The 22153-nt window shown below is 37.3% G+C and overlaps 1 protein-coding gene across 3 annotated transcripts; it reads right to left on the reverse strand.

The window, feature by feature from the left end:
* Positions 1-218: 218 nt before the first annotated feature.
* Positions 219-15432, reverse strand: cers4b (ceramide synthase 4b). Of its 3 annotated transcripts, none has more exons than XM_007235953.4 (11): positions 14977-15432; positions 12791-12955; positions 9094-9211; positions 7813-7931; positions 7364-7421; positions 6460-6510; positions 4772-4864; positions 3199-3327; positions 2986-3092; positions 2272-2428; positions 219-799 (listed from the first exon to the last, which is right to left on the reverse strand). In XM_007235953.4, the coding sequence occupies exons 2-11, from the start codon at positions 12952-12954 to the stop codon at positions 590-592; spliced, it is 1206 nt and encodes a 401-aa protein (XP_007236015.3). In that variant the 5' UTR covers position 12955; positions 14977-15432; the 3' UTR covers positions 219-589. The 3 variants fall into 3 exon arrangements, with proteins under 3 accessions (XP_007236015.3, XP_022534558.2, XP_022534559.2); XM_022678837.2 differs by having other exon boundaries at positions 12791-13006; XM_022678838.2 differs by lacking the exon at positions 14977-15432 and adding an exon at positions 14818-14953.
* Positions 15433-22153: the final 6721 nt, after the last annotated feature.

Raw genomic sequence — 22153 nt, forward strand, 5'->3', positions numbered from 1 at the left:
ATTTTATCATTTATCAATTAGTTACATATTGGTAATGAGGAAGTACCAAGTGCAATATTTGAAGTGCAATATTAAACAGTAATTGACTTCCCTGTCTGGAAAAAAACCCAATTTGTCTTCAAGTTTATAACAATCATCAAACCCCTATTTAAAACAATAAAGTTCACAAAAGACAGCAGTGCTGTGGTTTTGATCCAGTGAGGAGGCTCACTCGAAAATTCAGTTCATATATATTTTTTTATAATACATTTAAAATAAAACACACAGATAGTCACAAGAGCAGCAGAAGGATACTATGTACAAAGGAAACATTTTCATGAAGGCTCTCAAATAGCATTCTTTTCTGTCTAGGTGTTAATAAATTATATTTAAAATGGTCCAGACACCAGTGCATGTGTATTTATGTGTGTTTCACATTGTTCTGTTAGCAAGTCATCCATACCTGTTTTATGTTACTTGGCTGCAACATGTCATGCAACCATAAAATGCAACTAACTTTAGCTAAAACACTTTATTGTGTAGATTGTAATTATGGCTCTAGCAGTAACAGTAACCCCACTCTTTTCTTAGGGTTTTAGTGAAACTAAACCTATCTAGATTTGGGCATTCTGCTGCACACACTAGCTCTCTGACTGGTCAAGTTGTTTAAAACACAGCTAGAGGTCATCATAGCCAGTTTAGAATCCAGGACAACTTTTCTCTTCTTCCAGGATGTCTGGTCCTCTTCCTCTTCTTCTCCTTCGTCCTCGGCCTCCTCCTCTGCTTCAGTTTCATCATCACTGCGTTCGTCCTTGTCCAGCTGCAGGTGAGAGGGTAAAAGGTCAGGGTAATGTAGCATCAGCGATCAAATTAGACTTTCTTTGTGTTTTGAAGTAAAAATGTATGGCAATAATTTAAACAAAAATGACACAGAGCTAGACCTGTTACGATAGTGACGTTATCATATGATAAAAAACATGTCACACATAATTTTTGCTGCCCTCAATATTTCCCGCATGTATTTAAGCGGAGACCTTACTTTTAGTCATCCGCTCTCTAATAGGAGAGCAGGCTCCAAACAAACACACTACAGTTTTACTGCTGCTGTAGTCTTTCACTCCATTTAATAGTGATAAATGGACATATGGACATGTAACTTCTGTTCAAATGCAATACAAACCGAAACCCCCTTTGCTTTTTGCCATTTAACTCATCTGTCTCAAACTCAGACGAAGCTTTTGCAGACTCAATGCCCCAAACCTGATGTATATTTACATTTTACCAGTGTTTATGTCCACTTCAGCTGCAATGCTCATACATCTGTCCTGCCCCACTTTTTACACATCCAGGGAGCTTACACCCCTAAGCTACATTTTCTGTAGCTTTCTGACCTACATAAAACTATATGTTTTAATCATTGTGGCCTAGTTGCACTGAAACCTGTGTGCTATTTCTATCCTTACTGGTGTAACTCAGAAAATACATTGCTTTCCCTGTAGTTACCAACTACTAATGCTTCAGCTGTAAAACAAAATGAGTGTATCGGGTTAACTTACTCCAGGTTTTGCACTGAGCATTTTTCTTATTAACAAACTATATTGGTACCTAGGAAAGTACAGCACATACAAGTACTCTGAAATTGGCTTCATGTGGCAATCCACAGTATCTCTGTAGACAATAGTGCTATGTGCTCTGCTGTGAGTTGTGATGATGTGAAAGCCTGGAATGAATTTATGATATAACTGTTTTTTAGGTTTAACCATGCAGGCCTTTAACCAGGCCTTTGTTTGTGATGTTGTATAAGTATTCAAAATATTTAGCCCTAACCTATGCCTAACAGAATATAACACATATCAGTACGTGTTTGGCTCATAAAGTATTCTAGACAATTACAAGTTAATGTAAGTCAGGGTTAATTATTTCAAGAGCTCACAAATCCTAAATTAATTTCTGTTACTGGCACTTTCGTCCAAAAAATCCATTAAATGTGTAGAGGTTATCTTTCCAGCACAGAGAAAGAGAATGTTTTGCCTCCCAAATTATTTGCCCCCCTAATTCTTATTATAGTGTCTCCATATTGATTTCTAATAACATTGTTCTCGATTTCATAAAAACAGGCCAAGGGAGAAGCTTCTACTGCAGTCGATGGCACTAATGTAATAAGTCGAGCCGATTCAGATTTACAATTTTATCATTTTAGAATAAGTAAAAATATCCTGCTCTAAGGCAAACTGGTGAAAGTCAGCTGTCTGGCTCTTTGAAACACAGAGAAATTCTTCCAGACAGATCTACCTTTCCCAGGAAGAGGAACTTGTAGACCATGCGCAGTATGAGCCAGGCCCAGAAGATGTGCAGGGCTTGCAGCACTAACAGCAGAGCGTTGAAAAAGTAGTATCCCATGAAAGGCTGAAAAACCTCCATTGACAAGATCAGCGTAGTGTAGATTATCCTAAAACATAAAAGTAGCAAATGATCAGTATAAGAAAATAATAAAACAACATTAAACACAAACCACTAAAACCCTGGTGACAATGTAACTTGTTATCAGAACTATAGAACTTTCTCTACAATCAATAAAGTAAGTCCATACAGGAAGCAACATTACTAATGTATTACTAATTACATTCTGACATCTGGCATTAACATCAAAGAGCTTAAATTACAATCTTAATATTCAGCTGTTCATTTTAAGGCTAATTATTTACAGTAAAGTATGTATTATTTATTCTGGTACAATGACATGGTGCCTGTTCTTAAAAATGTATTAATTTAAAATTAATTTAAATAAAGCCTAAAATCAGAATTTTATTAGAGAACAAGCGCAAAATACTGGTATAGTAATGATTTTAAAATAAGCCTGTTTAAAGTGTTATATGTCTTTGACCAATATATTTACGAAAGAAATTTAAGGGTGGAACCATATACAGGTACTTGCTGTTTACAGGGTTAGATTATTAACAAATGAGAATTGATTTCCAGTGAAAGCTGGTATGATGGAGGTCTTACTTGCTGGGGAACACAACCAGGCGCGTCACCAGAAACACTGCAGCAAAAACCACAAACAGCGAGTCACAGGTCTTTTTCCAGCCTGCATAGTTGAACATCTTCGCAGACTGTTAAAAGTGAGGAACAGTGAATACATTAGGTAATAATTAAACATTCCAACAGAGCAATCTGAATGGTAATTTTTGAGTTCATAAGCAACTAATAAAGACGTACCTCCAGCAGGAAGTCAGAAGAGTCATGAACAAGTAATACGAGAGTGCCGATGCGGACGTAGTTTGCACAGTATGAGAACCCAAGCAGGAATATAGTCGCAATGTGGTGAATTATCTGTTCTTTGAAATCCTAGAATTAAACACATTTCATTGTGCATTAATTTTAAATAAAGGGTAAAATTCAGTTGGTAAATTGTATTATATATAATGTCACATTCTGTCATGAAATGAATTAATGTATTTTCAAACAGTATAAATATAATACAATCTAAACGAGAGGGGGTTACAGCCTTCATTGTACTGTACCGTGACGTTTTACGTGACAGTGCCGCGAGACAGTGTCACGTGCACCCCCTAGTGGTGCAGGCCAGTTACTGCAGTGGCATGCTGTGTCACAGGACAGTGTACTGTGCTGTGACGTTTTACATGACAGTGCCGCGAGACAGTGTCACGTGCACCCCCTAGTGGTGCACGCCAGTTACTGCAGTGGCATGCTGTGTCACAGGACAGTGTACTGTGCTGTGACGTTTTACATGACAGTGCCGCGAGACAGTGTCACGTGCACCCCCTAGTGGTGCAGGCCAGTTACTGCAGTGGCATGCTGTGTCACAGGACAGTGTACTGTGCTGTGACGTTTTACATGACAGTGCCGCGAGACAGTGTCACGTGCACCCCCTAGTGGTGCACGCCAGTTACTGCAGTGGCATACTTTACATGGATGTGACGGTGCTACGTGTAAATAAAGAAATAGAGAGCATTAATTTTGCAGTAGAATGATAACAAATACTTTATATTAACCATTTTTATTCTGCAATGGGTGTTATACAATTTTAATAATGTAATAATAATTGTCCTGTACATTTCATTCGGATGTATTACATGCTCTGATTTTTTTTTTTCTAAAATAATAACTTAATAATATCTTATAAACTTATGACAATGACATAATGATGTAGCACATGTGAGTTTACATGTAAATATACATGATACATATATAAGTGTGTCAGTTCATAAAAAAAAATACTATTATTACATGCTCTCTGATTAATTAATGCTGTCATGTGCCAGAAACGGCAGACATGCTTTTATCTTAAAAGTCCTCTAGTGGCGCATGTCCGTTGTGACTGGAACGCCACAGCAGGCAATGTCTGCAGGATGGCAGGGTCTCAAAGCTTTGAGTTTACGTGCTCTGATGAAATTATATCAGAAGAAGATTGCCGCTTTTGCAAAGCACCAGCAGAAGCAACACGGCAACACATTGTCTCTGTCTAACTGCTATGTAAAGTATGCCACTGCAGTAACTGGCCTGCACCACTAGGGGGTGCACGTGACACTGTCTCGCGGCACTGTCACGTAAAACGTTACAGCACAGTACACTGTCCCGTGACACAGCATGCCACTGCAGTAACTGGCCTGCACCACTAGGGGGTGCACGTGACACTGTCTCGCGGCACTGTCACGTAAAACGTCACGGTACAGTACAATGAAGGCTGTAACTGCTGCTCATCTAAACTTGTACATTTCAAATAATCAACCTTTTTTATGGAAAAGCAATTTACTGTTGGACAGCTTACTTTTCTCTTGACATCCACAGAGACACAAAGCAGTAGGGACCAATAGAAGCCCAGCTCTATCATGTAATACCAGTAGTGCACTTTTGCGATTGGCTGAAAAGGAACAAACACAAAGATTACATAAGCATCTCTCATGTAGTAGTTTCAGCAATATTAACACAAAATGCGGGTTAAATCTTATGAAAGACTGTATTACTAATCAAAATCAAAAGTGTGTTCTTTCACTCAGAAGCATTGTTCACATGAATGTAGGTGTGTTCAGGTGTGCACATGTGTCCCACATATGGGTGCGTGAGATCTTATCAATCTGTACAACGTAATCTTTAGCTTGTGAAGACGTCAGCTTGTGCTGGAAAATACCCCACATAAGCAATATTCATGCCATCTTGGGTATCAGTACTATATCTAGATAGGGCTAAGCCGCATTAGAATGCAACAGATAGATTCACATACATACCGGTTGATGATAACACTATTACAGATTGAGTTATGTGTTTAAACTCTGTTTAAGCAGTCCTTTTTTGTGGATTACTGCAGGAATATGAAATCATCTATTGTCCCTTCCAATTGCAAAACACCCACCATTATTCTAAACTCTTTACAGTCAGGAATGGTGTGCTGGTGCAAAACCATGATGTATTTGGACATTTTAAGGCGCTGATTTTGGAATTATTTGATCATTGTTATTGGCTGTTCAATATGTATGGTGTCTGCCATTTTTTCTCAACTTTCGGATCTTTGGTGGATTCCTGCTGTTCCTGTAAATGATCTGCTCGTGCACCTTAACAGCGTGAATGAGAAAGTCAATTTCCTCTGCAGGTTCAAGTAGCTGCGCAGTTAAAATAGCAATCCACCTAGTCAGAGCGCACCAGGTGTGTAAAGAGAATGGCAACTGATATCGTCGCTGTCCTATTAAAAACACTTATCTCCATTTTTTACGATTTTTAGTTTACTCTATAATTTGAACAGACAAAGTGTCTTTTACACTGTGCCAAAATTTCTTGATGAACGGACCAATAGAAACCCTTTAAAATGACCTCAAATAAACTCTTTTTACATTGACTTCCATTGAAAGTTTACAAGGTTTTTTCTCTCTCCTGTAAGCTTTATTGCACATTAAGCCCAAAACACGCCCATGATTAATTAAGAGAATTAGTTCTTAGTTTTTGCATGTTTTAAGCTGCGCAATGTGTACTTTTCCTGTTGTTACGATGGCAAAAACACACTGAAATGCCCTAAATTAAGCTGCATGCTGCAAGATTGACGGCTTGCCAAATGATTACTAAATCTTGGACAAAACGTACTTTGAGGAGAGTGCTTACTGGTAGCTGTGTCTCTGGGGCCCCTAACTAAAACATTTTAGGTTCACTGAGTCTCATTCTCAGTATTGTGGATTGTATTTAGCAACATCAATCTCAGAAAATAATTTCATTTTCATTTTTGCTGACTTAACTGTCTTTCACAGGAAGGTGCATTTTAAATATCTATCACAAACTGAATAATAAATGAGGCTTGCATTGCATAACTCGATGCAGGTGTTTTCCTGGCCGATGACTATTTCAACAATCAGCTCTTTTGATTGACTTGCAAATTACTTCATATTCAAAGTCATAGTCTTTCTCATTCTTTATGTATATGAACTATGTAGTTGTGTGTGATTGTATCTGGTGACAGGTTCGGGAGCGCACCTGTAAAGGATATCCTCTCCAGCACTCCTTCTGGTCCTGAAACCAAGGTGTCTATGAGGAAGAAAATGAAGAAGAATATGGTCAGACAACAAATAGGCTTCCGTGTTTTAGTCCAAATGTACAAGGAAATGAATATGAGAGCAGGTAATCAGAATGATAAAAAGAAACAAAAAATGACTGTGTGTAGGTGTGTAAAAACAAAGAAATTACAAAACTGTGAAAGGCAATAGGGTGTGTCTTTACAGGAAAAGGTTAAATATACAATGAATCCTATTCAGAAACAATTACAATAGACAGTAGTCTTGTCATCCTAAGTGTTATTAAGCTAATAGTGCTAATTCACAAAAGGTTACAGTTAAAAGTTAGCATTGTACAAATTGCTGCCTTAAATTATAACACACATTAAAGGGATTTTTTTCAGTAGCTGTGCCAGGCCCACACATCCCCCTCTCATAAAATACGCAAAATATTTACAGTTGAACACAACCAAAATGTAACTATTTGTACACTGAAAATAAAATAAAAAGGGTTCAGTGCAAAATTCTGCAGCATTTCTGCTATATATGTTTTATACGCTAAGGGAAGACTAAACTGTAGGCATTTGGCAAATGTAAATTTAACAAAAAAGGTTGAAAAACCTTACTTGTTAATTTTACATTTCCCCATGTCCACAGTTTAGTCTTCCCTAAACGTATAAAACGTATATAGCAGAAATGCTGCACAAAACATACCACATATTTTATTTTTAGATAAAATCTCAGTGTCAGAATTTGCATACGTAAGTCAATCAAACGATTTACCACCTCAATGCTCTTTAAAGCAGGGGTGTGAAAAATTACGTAGACTGTTCTGCTTGAACTAACACACAATCAGATTGCTTTAAACACTGGTTTAAAATACTTACACTGATAAGAGATGCAAGTCCAGCAATGAATGCTATTAGGTAGAAGACAAACCTCCAGCTTTAAAACAAAATTAAAAGCATGTTAGAGTTAGACTTGGACAAAATATAAAGTCACCGGACCATATCAGCAGGCATGATCTGGATTTACCATATACAACAATATCCTTTCATGAACGTGATGTTAAGAATGTGAATTAATCTGTAGTATCTGTAGCAATAGTGCAGCATATGCAGCATATACGCTTAGGGACTTTCTCACACTGTTAGACTTGTCATTAAAACCTAGCAAATTGTACTAAGCATCAATAGTATTAGTCATGTTAATGCACAAATTTGATCTTTAATGCAGTTGAGCTAAAAATCAGTGTGAATAAATGTTTTTTTACACAAAACTTTTGCTTTAATGACCCTGTTATTTAATGTTTTTCCGTATTTAACAGTAAACTCACCTTGCCTCGCAGAACTTCTTTGTGTTACTGGGCCTGTCCTGGTTTCTACGATGACGGAACCAGACCTCCACTTGCTTTTGGGTTAGGCCACTTTGTTTCGTCAAACTGCTGACCTCACTCTGAACAAGACATATAAAGCAGAAATGGAAGGTTCAGTTGCTGTGCTGTAAGTCTTTGCCTTTAAAACAGAAAATGAACATGTTTGGCAAATGTTTGACATGTTTAATGAGTATAAACATTGTATATCATTCATTGGGTTTTTTGTGGCTTGTTGGTTGATTGCTATCAGAAATACAGTCTGGGGAGCAGGCAGACTTGTTCTTGTGTAGACTGTCATAAACAGTGAAACAATTATACAGTGAAGAGGAAATATCCAGAGCTCAGACACATGGACAGTCAGGAGAGAGGAAGTATTATGTACTTGTGTTGATCCTGTGATTTGCACATCATACACTGTGACAAAACATGTTTTTTAACCAATATTATGTAGATCTAGTGTGACAACTCTGTGACACTGAATAGCCTGGGCTCAGCTAATCTAGTGGAGTATGACTGAGAAATGATGTGAATTTAAAATTTAAAGTTAAGGAGTGATAGAAAATGTCAAACACACAATATGGAAACATTCATATACAGCCATCCATGGCAATACATTAAACACAACTGTAATAGTCTGTTTAACTTTTTGTTGCATTATATTCATATATATGGTATCTGGATTTACCAAAACACTAAAGAAACACTTGTCTGGATCTGTGTTTGGCCAGGGTGCTCACATCACGTCATTAAAAACATTTGTCTTTGGTCAGATTACGTATTACACAGCCCCAGTGCCAATAGTCCATTTGTACATGTGTAACATGAATAATCCCCAGTTTACCAGCACATCACTCTGGGTCAACAAGGACAGATGGATTTCATGATTCTAAACCCCACCACCCTCAATATGTGCAGTCAATTTTCTATTTATACAACAGTAGGATGAAACTTGAATCCTGGAGATAGAACATGAATCTGCACTAGAAAAACATGTACCAGATACTCAAGTCACCCAGTTTGTTTAAGTTGTTTCTTTGAGTCACATGGCTCTATGATGAACTGTGGTTAACTACACGCAGCTCAGTGAAAGTGGTGGAGGAACACAACATCTCTCCATAGTTGTTTCTAAGGGGACACAGATATTTTCCAGGAAGAAGTTATGCAAAATTCTAAGAGCCACTCGGGACTTCACACAATTCGTCTTTTGTGTTTGTGTGCGGGTTGCGTTTCCCCAGAGTTCACCTGTGCAGGATGTCTGTGGTGTTTGGTGTAAAAGGCCTCAAGGCTTGGAGCAGGTGAGGCTGATAAGCGTATTCTGTCTTTTACTCCTAGGAGTCTGCTTAGAGGAACGGCCACAGTCCTAAACAACAGAGAAGAGAAAACATCACACACAGAACATAGGCTTCTAACTATTTGTTCTTTTTGGGCTACTGCTGGAACAATAACAGCTGGATCTTCTGAGCACAAGTATATTTAGACTCATCAGGCCTGGTTCACAGACACTAACTGTATGGTGTAAGTATAAATAAGCATGCTGTATTTTTTGTGTCCCTTGTCATTTGATTGCATAATTGATTTAAGCATATTTAAAAAATTGTGTATATAGAATGCCATTATTAAATCACATATTTTTTAAATGGTCTTGATTTCAATTTATTTCATTCTGTTTTGCTGAACATGCTGGATGGCACATGTGTCTCTACTCCTATTCTCTATAGACCAAGCTGTGCTTCTGGGAGGCGTCAGGAGTGTACTGCTCATTGCTTACGCAGGCTGTGTATATCTTAACATATTATTAACACAGGCGTTAAAAAGTAAGCTGCTTTTCTTGAGAAGTAAGATGCAACAGTAGGAATTTAAAGATGCACCAAGATGGTATTCAGGGTTGTTAACAACACAGTGTGAAATCAGTTGAAGCAGGGATTTGTCATCCATTATGCAAAAGAAAAAGAAAATAAACCAGTTTTCTGTTTCCTGTATCTACTGTAACTGTACATTAACCCTATTTATAAGAGAAGGTTAATCTCTTATGCTTATTGTGCTGTGTTATGCACGTGTACCTGAAGGGAGTCAGATTCTGACAGGTACACAGGCATGATTTTAACCAGAGCAAATTACAGGATTATAGGTGAGTGTTATGCCCTAGGGCTTATTAGTACAACAGTGGTTCCTGCCTGGACATGCTTCAGTGGTTTTACTAGCGAAAACTGTGTGCCAGGTATCAGATCCAATAATGCTCACGTTTTCCCACGGATCCAGTGATGCAACATTGGCCATTCCCATATATTGATGTAATGAATATAGGTTTGATACCTATAAGTCAAGCATTATTTATTCAATCTGTTTGAATCCTACTGTATTGGCAACACAGTGACTTTTTAGGAGGGTCAAGTGATTCATTTTTAGATATTACAATTTTGATATTGATAATTTTGAATTGTAGAGGTGGGACAAAATATTGATATTACGATATATCGCATTGATTAGGAGCTCTAAACTCTCATACATTCGCCCCCAATAAAGTTACTGTTTCCTTAGTCCACGTGATGGGGTGAATAGGGTAAACCTGCAGTCAAGAATATTAATTGTGGAAATTTGCATAACTTAACCAACAACAATAAATACATAATTTCTGGTATTTACTTATTTAGGAGTATTTTATCCTCTTCAGTAACACAGATGCCTTGAAGTACCGTAGAGAATTGCATTGCGATATATTGAGAATCACAGTATTGTGATTCTGCACCTATGTACATGTGTACGTGTGCATGTGCACGCATGTGTGTGTGTGAGCCATTAATTAGATCCTGGAAAGATGAGATGAGATCAAACATGGGTGAATGGGACAAATTTAACAATCGACACCTCTGTTCTCTCAAGTTACTATAGCAATCAGCTGCCACAGCAACAGAGAGTCATGTCCTCCACACATGCATGCACATACACAAACGCACAGCAACACACACACACCCACACTTACTGTACGCCTGCCTGCTGCTGTTTGTTGATTCAGTGTCCCCTCCCTCTTCCCTGACACTCTCTGTCTCTCTGCCCCTGTACTCTCCTGAGCTCTGCCAGAATCACACGACCCGCAGCTGCTCACCACAAAGAGAACGGCTGCTGTTACACTGCACCATAAGGCTAATGGCCAAAGCCAAACAAAGGGACTGATTTATTATGGTAACAAAATACCCATGTACAATATCAGAAATACTACACTGAAATGTGTACAGATCATAAGCTTACTACAAGTGCCTTGATAAATAATACAATATAAAGTACTATAAAAATAAACCCATTCAAATACAGGATTACTATTCAGCTTTTAACTGAATAAAATATGAAAATGAAGTGTTACTTCAATGAACAATGCTCTATAATATGCATGTTTATTAGTATTATTATAGCTAAGGTTTAAAACACTAATTAAAATGCTGACACATACACAGCATGTGCACTCTCTGGGTATTAAACCTTGGGAGTTATTAATCCTCCAGACACCTAGTAAACTGCAAAGAACTGATTTTTATTCTCCTACCCATCCCACCAGTGCCTTACATGTTTCTCAAAATGGTCCTTGGGGCAATCTGCTTATATGGTCCACATCTGAACTCCTGTGTGGTGGGAGCTGAACAAAAATCGGCACCACTCTATAGTTGCCGTTTATAGGTTTATAGGTGCTATAAATACTGGTTTGAAGATCACTGTCTTAACGTCTTAGACCCTGTCTGTAAACCCACATATCATATCTGATCGATACGTAGCATAAAATATGAATAGTTTCATTAAAAGACAGGCGCAATTTCCTAAGACTCCCTCTCCTGCCCCCAATATGACTTATAGTAACTAAAGTTAATACTTAATTACTTCACATGATAAATGAATAGGGTGAACATGAACAATACTGATTGTCAAACACCATTTAGAAGTATTTTATCCTCTTCAGTAACACAAATGCATACACAGAGACTTGTTTTGCAACATATCGAGTATTGCAGAATCATAGTATAGCGTTATTGTGGGCAACATATATTTTTTTATCATGTCATGGAAAGATGAGTTGAGATCAAACATGGGTGATAGGAACACATTTAACAGTGGACACCTCTGTTTCCTTCAGTTACTTTAGCAATCAGCTGCCACAGCAACAGAAAGTCACGTCCACACATGCATGCACATACAGGTACATGCCAAACATGGTTTTTAAAGTGGTCCTCAGGGCAATCTACTCAGATGGTCCACATCTGCACTCCTGTGTGATGGGAGCTGAACAAAAATCTACACCACTGGGATTCACAGAATGACTGGATGAAGTTTTGATTTGAAAATTGTTTTTATTGTTTGTTTGGAGCTAGCAAGCAAATGTACTGCCAGATAATAATAATTCTGCCAATATGTAATGAAGTATTAATAACACACCTGTCTAAAGCCATGTCAAGCTGCTTTTCTGGTTTGGCACTTGCTTAAGTGGTTTACACACCCTGGTGTTTCTGCTAAATATATTTTGCAGAGTGTGCAAAAACATGCCACACAGCTTTTAACAGTCCTACATTAAAGTAAAGCCATCTTGAGACCACAGAAAGCCATAGTGTATTACATGTGACTTGAAATGTACACAGAGAAAATCAGCCAGTATTTGGCTTTTTTCTAAGCTCACCCTGTGTTACTATTCTATTGCTGTTAATTGTGTAGCTTTAATCTTTTGCAAAACCATCTTTTCTGGCAAAGATTTAACCTTTTCCACTCGGTAGAACCACCAATGTTCTGTTTTTGTTCCCCGCAGGCAAAACCCATGAACAATTTAGCCAGTTTGTATTGCTTTGCATGCACTTACTGAATAGTTTTATGATCCAGAGAAGTCAAAGAGAATAAAGGGTTAACTGAACTCAATTTTCCTCAACATGAATATCCCTTCAGGCCATTTAAAAAGAGCTGTTACCTCTCAAAAGCGCAGCGCAGTGCAATAAATCCCAAAGCTAGCGGCAGGGAGATGAGCAAATCTCTGGGGAGCGGTGAGTCCTCCATCTGGGCCATTTCTCTCCAAGTGATGCCTGGAGGAAGCCAGTACTCCTGTCTCCACAGCCACTGGTCAAAGAGCTCCATACTGTGTTGACAGAAAGAAGGCTGTGAGCAAATCTGTCCACCATAGCATATCCTGAGGCAGAAAGATCAAGGGACTACATGGGAAACTACTGAGATGCCTAAGTGCAGAAAAAAAGTGATGCAACAAGTTCACTTATACATTATATTTCTATATAGCTAGCAAATACAATATGTTTTCTTTCATCTTTCTGTTTACATGGACAATGTGCTGATATAACACAGCAATTGTGTTGGAGTGTTAACATTTGTTGACTCCCTGGCATGTATCTTAACAACCCTGAGTGTTTAAACATCCAAAAAGGTACAGGTAGCGTGCTATTTCTTAGAGTTAAAATTCAACTTCCCACAGAGTATTCTGGCTCAGAGGCTCCGGTTTTGTGTGGTATTATGTTGTTTTGCTTGTTTTAATTTTGTGTGTGCTTATGTGTTTGTGGGTAAATTATATATAGTTGTAGAACAATGGTGATGTGTTTATTCACCATCTTGGTGTTAAGTTGGATTTTCACCAGAGATATTATATTACAATATACATTGTTAAATTAACAATTTACTCTTTTGGTAGATTTATTTTAACACTGTAGTGAGTGGGACAGTATGTTATCTTATGTATACTGTGTAGGCAGACAGCTAACAACTACGATGTAACCTAGTTAATCAGCACAGACTTTCCGTCTTGCTGCATTTAGAGCAAATTCTGTCTAACTTGGGTCTATTTGGGAAGGGCAGGGCAGACATTGGCTGTGTCCCAAACAGTGCACTACCATAACTAGTACCACAAGTAGTTACGTACATACAATGTTTATACACTCAGTACCTTGAGGAAGTTCTCTGGACGCTACCAGCCTGAAGTCATGACTGACGCGTATGGATGAATAAGTAAGATAGGGGAACAAAATGAATGCAAAATTCCATGAAAATGCATGAATATATTAAGAGATATTTTAAGCTTGAATCATGCATTTTCAGTTTGAGCTTGTTAATGGTGTGAAAATAATGATTTCTTTGCCAGGACAACTCTATGCCCCAATCACTAGCATTGTTGTAAGCCTGCTGGGAGCATCGGCTAAAAGCAATGTATTTTGGAATGCAGGGGGAGAATAGAGATGGACTACTTGACAATGGTTTTACTCATTATTATGTTTCATTACACCACAAGTCCTTTTTACACAGGATTTACACAAAAAATGCATTAATCATTGGTTCGAATCCTGTTTATGTAGCTTGCCATCAGCTGCCGGAGCCCTGAGAGAGCACAATTGCACCTTGCTCTCTCTGGGTGGGTAGATGGCACTCTCTCTCCCCACATCACTCCAAAGGGTGATGCTGATCAGTACAAGGCGTCTGTGACCTGATGTATCGTAACCTTTCCTCCAAGTGCTGTGATGCTATTTGGCAATGCTGCATGGTGGCTGACTTCACATGTATTAGAGGAGGCATGTGCTAGTTTTCCTCCTGATAATAGAAAAGTCCTAATGAGTGGATTGGGTAATTGGGCGTCTAAATTGGGGAGAAAATTGGACAAAAATTTTGAATGAAATAAATTTGCATTAATTAGAATAGGGTGTAAAGTAATAAGTGTGGAAGTGTGCAATTTGGAACACAGCCATTTGGAACACCTGTCCATTTGCTATGATAAAAAAGGCAGGATTTGAATAGCATGTAACGTAACATGTATATGACTGTAAAAACTGAGCAGAAATAAACAATGAGCATCAAACAATAATGTGAAAAAGCTATTATGGCTGTGTGGCTATGTAATAGGTGGCTTTAGCTAGTTTACTAGGTTAACCTTTATAGAAAATTCCTTAGCTAAGCTAAGCATATTTCTAGCTACCCTGTTAGCTAACGTACTGATATACGTACCAAATGGCAATATTTGTAGTATAAAAGACTAAGCTTTAGTACACAGACATTTATAGGCCGACTCTGGCCCAGAAAACCGGATTTTCACGTATTTTTAAGGCAGAAAAACATTATTTTATCCAGGTTAAATAGCGTTAGCATCCACAGTTTAAACGTTACCTGCTGATGAATTCGTTGTAACGGCCGTTACTCGCTGGATCCCTCCGCCGCGGCCAAGCTGCCCAGCACGGTCTCGCTCCCTGTATAAATGCGTGTGTGCTCGGGCCGCTCTACGGCAGCGTGATTTATTAACTGTCCGGTTGTTTTTCTCAGTATTTTCTATTTTCCCGGCAGATTTCCATACAGTGCAAATAAGGAAAACCAAGGTCGAATCCGCAGCGCGTTAACCGTCCAGCTGAGGCAAATTACATTCAATTTACGTTAGAAAAGATGTCTTCATCCGCGCAAACCGTGAGACAAAATGATTTAAAGAAAAATAGATCCAAGCTGAAAACTTAATTTAATGATTTAGTTAGATAAATAGTTTAATATGAAGTTAAATCCAGCTCAGCTAACCTAGAGGACCAGAGGAGCGCCTGCCTGCCTGCCTGCCTCTACTGAAATCAGTCTCCCTCCTCTCCTCTCCACACTCACACACATACACATGCAGGCATGCAGGGTTGCCAGATTCCAACAAACGATATCCAGCATATCAATAATACAACAGAATTTAAGCCAACATGGCCTAAAAAATAACTGTCATCATATTTTAAATGTATTAAAGCCTCCCAAAAAGGGTCCTCTTAATTATTAAGTCATACTTATGAGATAGTAAGTCATAATTATAAGATACTAAGTCATTATTATGAGATGCTATATCATAATTAGATAGATAGATAGATAGATAGATCTTTATTGATTCCTTTGGGAGGGTTCCCTCAGGGAAATTAAAATTATGAAATAGTAAGTCATTATTATAAAATGCGAAGTCATAATTATGAGATAGTAAGTCATTATTATAAGATGTTAAGTCATTATTATATGATGGTGTCATAATTATCAAATACTAAATCAATATAATTCGAAACTAAGTCAAAATTATGAGCATGTAAGTCATTCATATAAAATACTTGTAAAAAAAGTCATTATAATGAGATAATAAATCATTATTCTAAGATATTAAGTCATTATTATGATATACTAAGTCATAATTAGAAGATGCTAAGTCATAATTATGAGATACTAGGTCATAATTATGAGATTCTATTGATGATGATAATGATGATGATGATGTATGACGTAATATCTCAGAATAATGACTTAGTTGAGGACCCTTACTTTTTCCAAATGGTGGAAAATGTTTCATATAAATGTAATTACAAAACCTAAAGTATACTGTATTTGAACCATTTTATCTGCATGGGTGAATTATTTACCAACCTTTTTAGAAATAATTTTTTATTTTGCAGTATAGCTGTATATACAGGCCACACATGTGCATGTTACTTGGGTGCTCTCTGTCAGGTTAGCTAGTACGTGGATGAGTCAAATTTCTGCAACAGGTTTGGGCATGGTAAAAGTCAGTTCTCACACATGAGCACTTTGAAACAGTAATCCATGCCTTCATTACATCCCGGCTGGATTACTGTAATGCACTATATTTTGGGGTCAATCAGTCCTCCCTTAAACGCCTTCAGTTAGTGCAAAATGCCGCTGCCCGACTTTTAACAGGTTCACGCAAGAGAGAGCACATTACTCCCATTCTGACCTCCCTCCACTGGCTGCCTGTGCATTTTAGAGTTCATTTTAAGATTCTTTTATTTGTTTTTAAATCTTTAAATGGACTCGCTCCGCCTTACCTCACTGAGCTGCTCTGCCCCCACGCCCCCGCTCGGTACCTTAGGTCAGCTGATCAGCTGCTCCTGGAGGTGCCGAGGTCAAAACGCAAGCTTAGAGGGGATAGAGCTTTTTCAATTGCGGCTCCTAAACTGTGGAATGGCCTACCACTATATGTCAGACAAGCCCCGTCACTGTCCACGTTTAAAACCAGGCTAAAGACTCATTTTTATTCCTTGGCTTTTAACCCAACTTAAGACTTTGTTCTTGTTTTATTTATTAATTAATTATTTTTTATTTTTTTTATTTATTTTTATTTATTTTATTTCTGTTTTTATTTTATTTTGTTTTTACTTTTACTTTACTTAGTTCTTAGATTTATCTGAAACTTTTTATTGATACCTACATTTTAATTTGTCATTGTTTCTAGTATTTTGTTTCTTATCTTATAATGTGCTATGTACAGCACTTTGTTGCAGCTGTTGTTGTTTTTAAAGTGCTCTATAAATAAAGTTGAGTTGAGTTGAGTTGAGTCTTCCTCTTTGTGATGAATAACTGTACAGATTGGTGTGGCAACGGTCTCTTTTTGACAGTAGTAAATAGCTTGTCAATCAAATGTTTTGCAAATTGAACTGTTTTGGAGAGATAGAAAATAAATACTCTAGTAGATACAGATACAGCATTTTAGTACTTAAGTACAGTAGTAAAGTAAAAATAATACTCTAGTAGATACAGATACAGCATTTTAGTACTTAAGTAAAGTAGTGAAGTAGTAACAATACTAGTTCTACTGGGGTACTGTCCAACACCACTGCGTGAAATCATTCAATCTGGCAACACTGAGTGCAGTCTTGTCTGGTACTCCTTGTGTTCATAGCCTCAGTGGGTGTGTCACAACAACATGCGCGGATGCGCATCAGCAAGCAGCTAGGTGGACAAGTGCAAGCTTCTGAAGTGCAGCAGCCAAGCAGCCAAGGGTATCAGATAAAGGAGATAGAATGAAGGTATTAGTGATGGACAGGTGTATTTGTGCAGGAGATAAGACCAGAGAAGCACGTGTACTGATGCGCTTGCTTTTTTGCAAGCAAGAGTAAAGCAAGAGTAAAATGGACATTGTTGTTTTTTATCAATTGGTCTGATTTAAAGGCGTGTGCTGTCACCGTGACGCAAAATAAATGGCAACAAAATGAAAGTCAATGTGATCAATTTCTGGAGCATTTCAACTGGTCAGTTTATCACTACATATTTTACATTCCATTCCTCATGCAAAGGTGTGCGGGCATTGAACATTCAGCAAACCAAAGTGTCATATCTGTATCAGGAATGCGTCATGGTGGACAGCGTAGTGAAAAGTAGTAATCGTAAAAATCACATACATTTTTCTTTAGCTTTCGTGGGACATTCCAAAAGTAGCAGGATACAATACTACATTCTATTCAATGACGTGTAGCATATTTTATCTTATTATATTATTTTATTTAATGCACTGTAAACCCACAATTAAACTAAAAAAATAATAATTTTACGTAAAGTTACATAAAAATGTATGGCCACATTTACATTTAAATGAAGACCTTTGAGTTAAATCTACTACTTATCATAATATATGATAACATGACTGCTTCTTTTCTGTTGGCTTCTGGTACAAACTCACTATCAGTGTGCAGTGATTACCCCCAAGCTACCTTAGGCAAACTTGTAGCTCATATATTACAGTTAACTGCTTGGCCTCTCCTCTATGTTGTAGGCTGTAAGAGCAAGCACTGTTAACTAACCATAACTCTGAGTTGCTTGTAGTGCTGTGCGATATGACGATATGCTGTACGTGGGGACGATAGAAAAGTGTCTATCGTGCTATTTACCTTCATCCCTATCGTTTCTACAGTAATTTTATCAACTATTAATGCAAATATATAAAGTAGGCTATGATGAAATGTATTGGCGTGGTCATTTGTCATGTTTATATGCTTATGTACTTTATGTTATTTGACAGACACACCGGTTTGCGACATGCTTTACATTATTAAACTCATGAGAGCTGAACAAAGGAGATGCATTGTTCTTTTGAAAAAATTAGCTACTGCATCTACCTCATCTGTTTTCATTTGATACATATATACTGCTGCACTAAAAGGTAGTAATTCTCATTTGTAAAAGTTTGGTTTAATATCACTAAAATAAAGTTGAAAAAAGTAAGCAATGATATTATTTTGTCATATTTTTCGAAGAACAACTAAAAACATACTTAAATGTGGTATATCATGATATTTATCGTTATCATGATATAAAAAGTTCCATTTAGTGATATATGATTTTTCCCATATCGCCATGCACTAGTTGCTTGTATGATATATGATATAATGTTCTCTTTATAGCATTTTCTAAATCTATATTTTACTTTAATAAATTAAAAAGAAAGACTAAATACAAATCAGTAGTTCAAATTAGAATTATTGCACAAACCAGTTGATATAAATTGTCTAATCGATATAGGCAACTAATTGCCTCAAATAATTTAAGTAAATTAAACTTACAGGGCTGTGTTTTTTGTATCACTGTGGTGGTAAAACTGTGAAAGTCAATACAAGCCAATGTGTAAACTTCTTATGTCACAATAATCCAAGTCCATTACAGTCCTTCCACAAGACCACATGTCCCAAGTTTGATCTTCACTTAACTGTAATCTCAAGTCCTCCAATTCTGTCTATAGTAGGGGTGGGCAATATTATATCGTATACAATATATCGTGACAGAGAAATATCATGATATTAAAAATCCACATTGTGATACTAGGGCTGTTCTGTCTTAAAAGTAGTCTATTATTTACTGTGAAGCTTTAGGTGTATTTATTGTATAATTGTTTCAGTTTGCAGTTTATATGCATGCACTAAATATTCTGCAATAGTTTTTGCTGCATTATATTCACCTCATCCATCACTCTCTTAGTCCCTGTTTCATTTGATCTTTTTAGTAATGAAGCTACTTTTATTCACTGTTTTCCCCACAAATGAGCCAAGCCTCTCATGCTCCGTGCTGTTATGTACTGTGTGCTATTAGATGAACTATTAGATAAGGGTGAAAGTTCGTAACGTGGTGGCGATAAGGAACTGTCAGACTTCATATGCAATCACACTTTCTCTCTACTCATCACGTATCCTCCATTCCTCTGTGCATTCCTGATTGAAGGTCAGGCTACACAGGCTGGCTGTGACAGGCCTGGGTGTGTTCAGTACGGATCATCTTTCACAGCTGTGACTCGACAAGTGTTTGCATATTTGTCTGCAAGTGCAAACAGGTCATGAGTGACGTAATTAAGAGTGACATGTTCGAGAGTGAGAGATTCAAGCGTGATGTATTATAAGTATTATATAATATTATAAACTTTAAAGCAAACTTTCATGTTTAAAAAAAATACAAAAACCTGAATTATGTTTCAGTGAAGGATGCGGTAATGTGCACAAATTATGACTTTAATACAGCTCTGGAAAAAAAAAATAAGAGACCACTTCAGTTTCTAAATCAGTTTCTCTGATTTTGCTCTTTATAGATACATGTTTGAGTAAAATGAACATTGTTGTTTTATTCCATAAATGAAGTTCAACATTTTTCCCAAATTCCAATTCAAAATATTGTCATTTAGAGCATTTATTTGCAGAAAATGAGAAATAGCTAAAATAACAAAAAAGATGCATAGCTTTCAGACCTCAAATATTGCAAAGAAATTCACATTATAAAGTTTTAAGAGAAATGCATCTTGGCATAATCTTCTCCACCAGTCTTACACACTGCTTTTGAATAACTTTATGCCACACCTGGTGCAAAGATTCAAGCAGTTCTGCTTGGTTTGATGGCTTGTGATCATCCATCTTCCTCTTGATCATATTCCAGAGGTTTTCAATTTGGTAAAATCAAAGAAACTTATCATTTTTAAGTGGTCTCTTACTTTGTTCCAGAGCTGTATGTGCTGTCCATGGTTTTCTACAGTTTGTCGGTTAGTGGAAACAACTGGTATCATTGTCAGACTCTGCAACAGCTTCTTCCCTCAGGCCATTACAAACCTAAACCCTTGGGAACTGAACTGACCGAAACCAGGATTTAAACTCATACTGAATATAAATGATTGTCGTGTTTTAGGCATATTACAGATTAAAAACAATCTTTCCCTAGTATGGCCTCATACTTTCAACTTCCAAAATATTGCTGCCCTCTATTATATTCAGAGATTTCCCACACACACACCAGCCAAGTGGATTACAGCCAGTCACAGTTCAGAGGTTAACAGTGTGTTCTGATTATTCAGAGGGTCTTGCTGTGTCCAAGTCAGCAACAGGAAAGAACCTACTGATCCCATTAGTGATTGTGAAACAAGCAGGAAAAATAAAACTAAGAAAACACCTTCAGTCAGCTACTTGACGTTTTATTAATTATTATATTTCACAGTATGTCATAGTGTGCTCCAAACCACATTTTTATGTCTGCTTAATTTAGAAAAGTTTCAAGCGACTGTTAATGTCTAGTTTTTGTTAGCTGGCTATGTACATTAGCCTCTGTGACTCTAGAGCCCATCTGAATAAGAAAGATTTGGACTACAGACATGCTTCACCTAACTATAGTATGATTAATAGTGAATAATGTGAAAAATCTAATTAATCCAACACATGGTCCTCCTTACTTCAAATATCCAGGATATATAAGAGGAGGAGCATGGGAACCATCACCCCCCCCCCCCCCACTCAATATGGAGATATACAAAATCTGACCTAGTAAATTGAACCCTCAGCTTCATGTATTTTTCATCATTCCATTTTTACAGTAGTAAAAGCAATAGGAATATGCTGTTTATTATCACTTTTATCTATTTATGTCTAATTAAATATATCATAGCACTGTCAAATGTCTATCTGTGGACATGTTTTCATGGTGCACAAAATCCTGCATAATGCATTGCTATACATAACCTCATTCTCCAATAATAATTTTTTTAGGTAATTGTACACTATTAAAGTTAGATAAAGACCTTTGAGCTTACCAAAACTAGTTTAACAATCCTTTATCTGTTTTATGACAAAAACAGGTCTCAATTTGTGTCACAGCAAAGCACAGACTTCCCAAATCTCCCGGAAATTGAGGGAGTCTACCACATATCTATAACGGCTCCCTGACGCCCACAAGTCAGACAAAATCTCCTGGAATTTAGAACGAGCCACAAACGTGCACGCAGGCGACACAGACCTTTTCACTAAAATTGAGTGTGGGAAAGAGAGGGAGAGAAAGATGCTCCCCTCGTGTGCATATTCATTAGGCACATACAAAACAGAGAGGGTTCTGATTGGTCTGTTCTCTATAAAGAGTCTGTGGGTCAACCACTCAATTTTTAGTGTTGGTTGGCAGTGGGTTTTTTTATCTCTTGGATGGGATGCATTCAGGAGCATCATGGCTCCCATCAAAACTTATTGTACCTCTAAATTCTCAAAACGTATATCCATGTCCAATAAAAGTAAAAAAAAGCAATGAAAGTTTC

This window comes from Astyanax mexicanus, chromosome 4 (genome assembly GCF_023375975.1).
Source record: "Astyanax mexicanus isolate ESR-SI-001 chromosome 4, AstMex3_surface, whole genome shotgun sequence".
NCBI lineage: Eukaryota > Metazoa > Chordata > Actinopteri > Characiformes > Acestrorhamphidae > Astyanax > Astyanax mexicanus.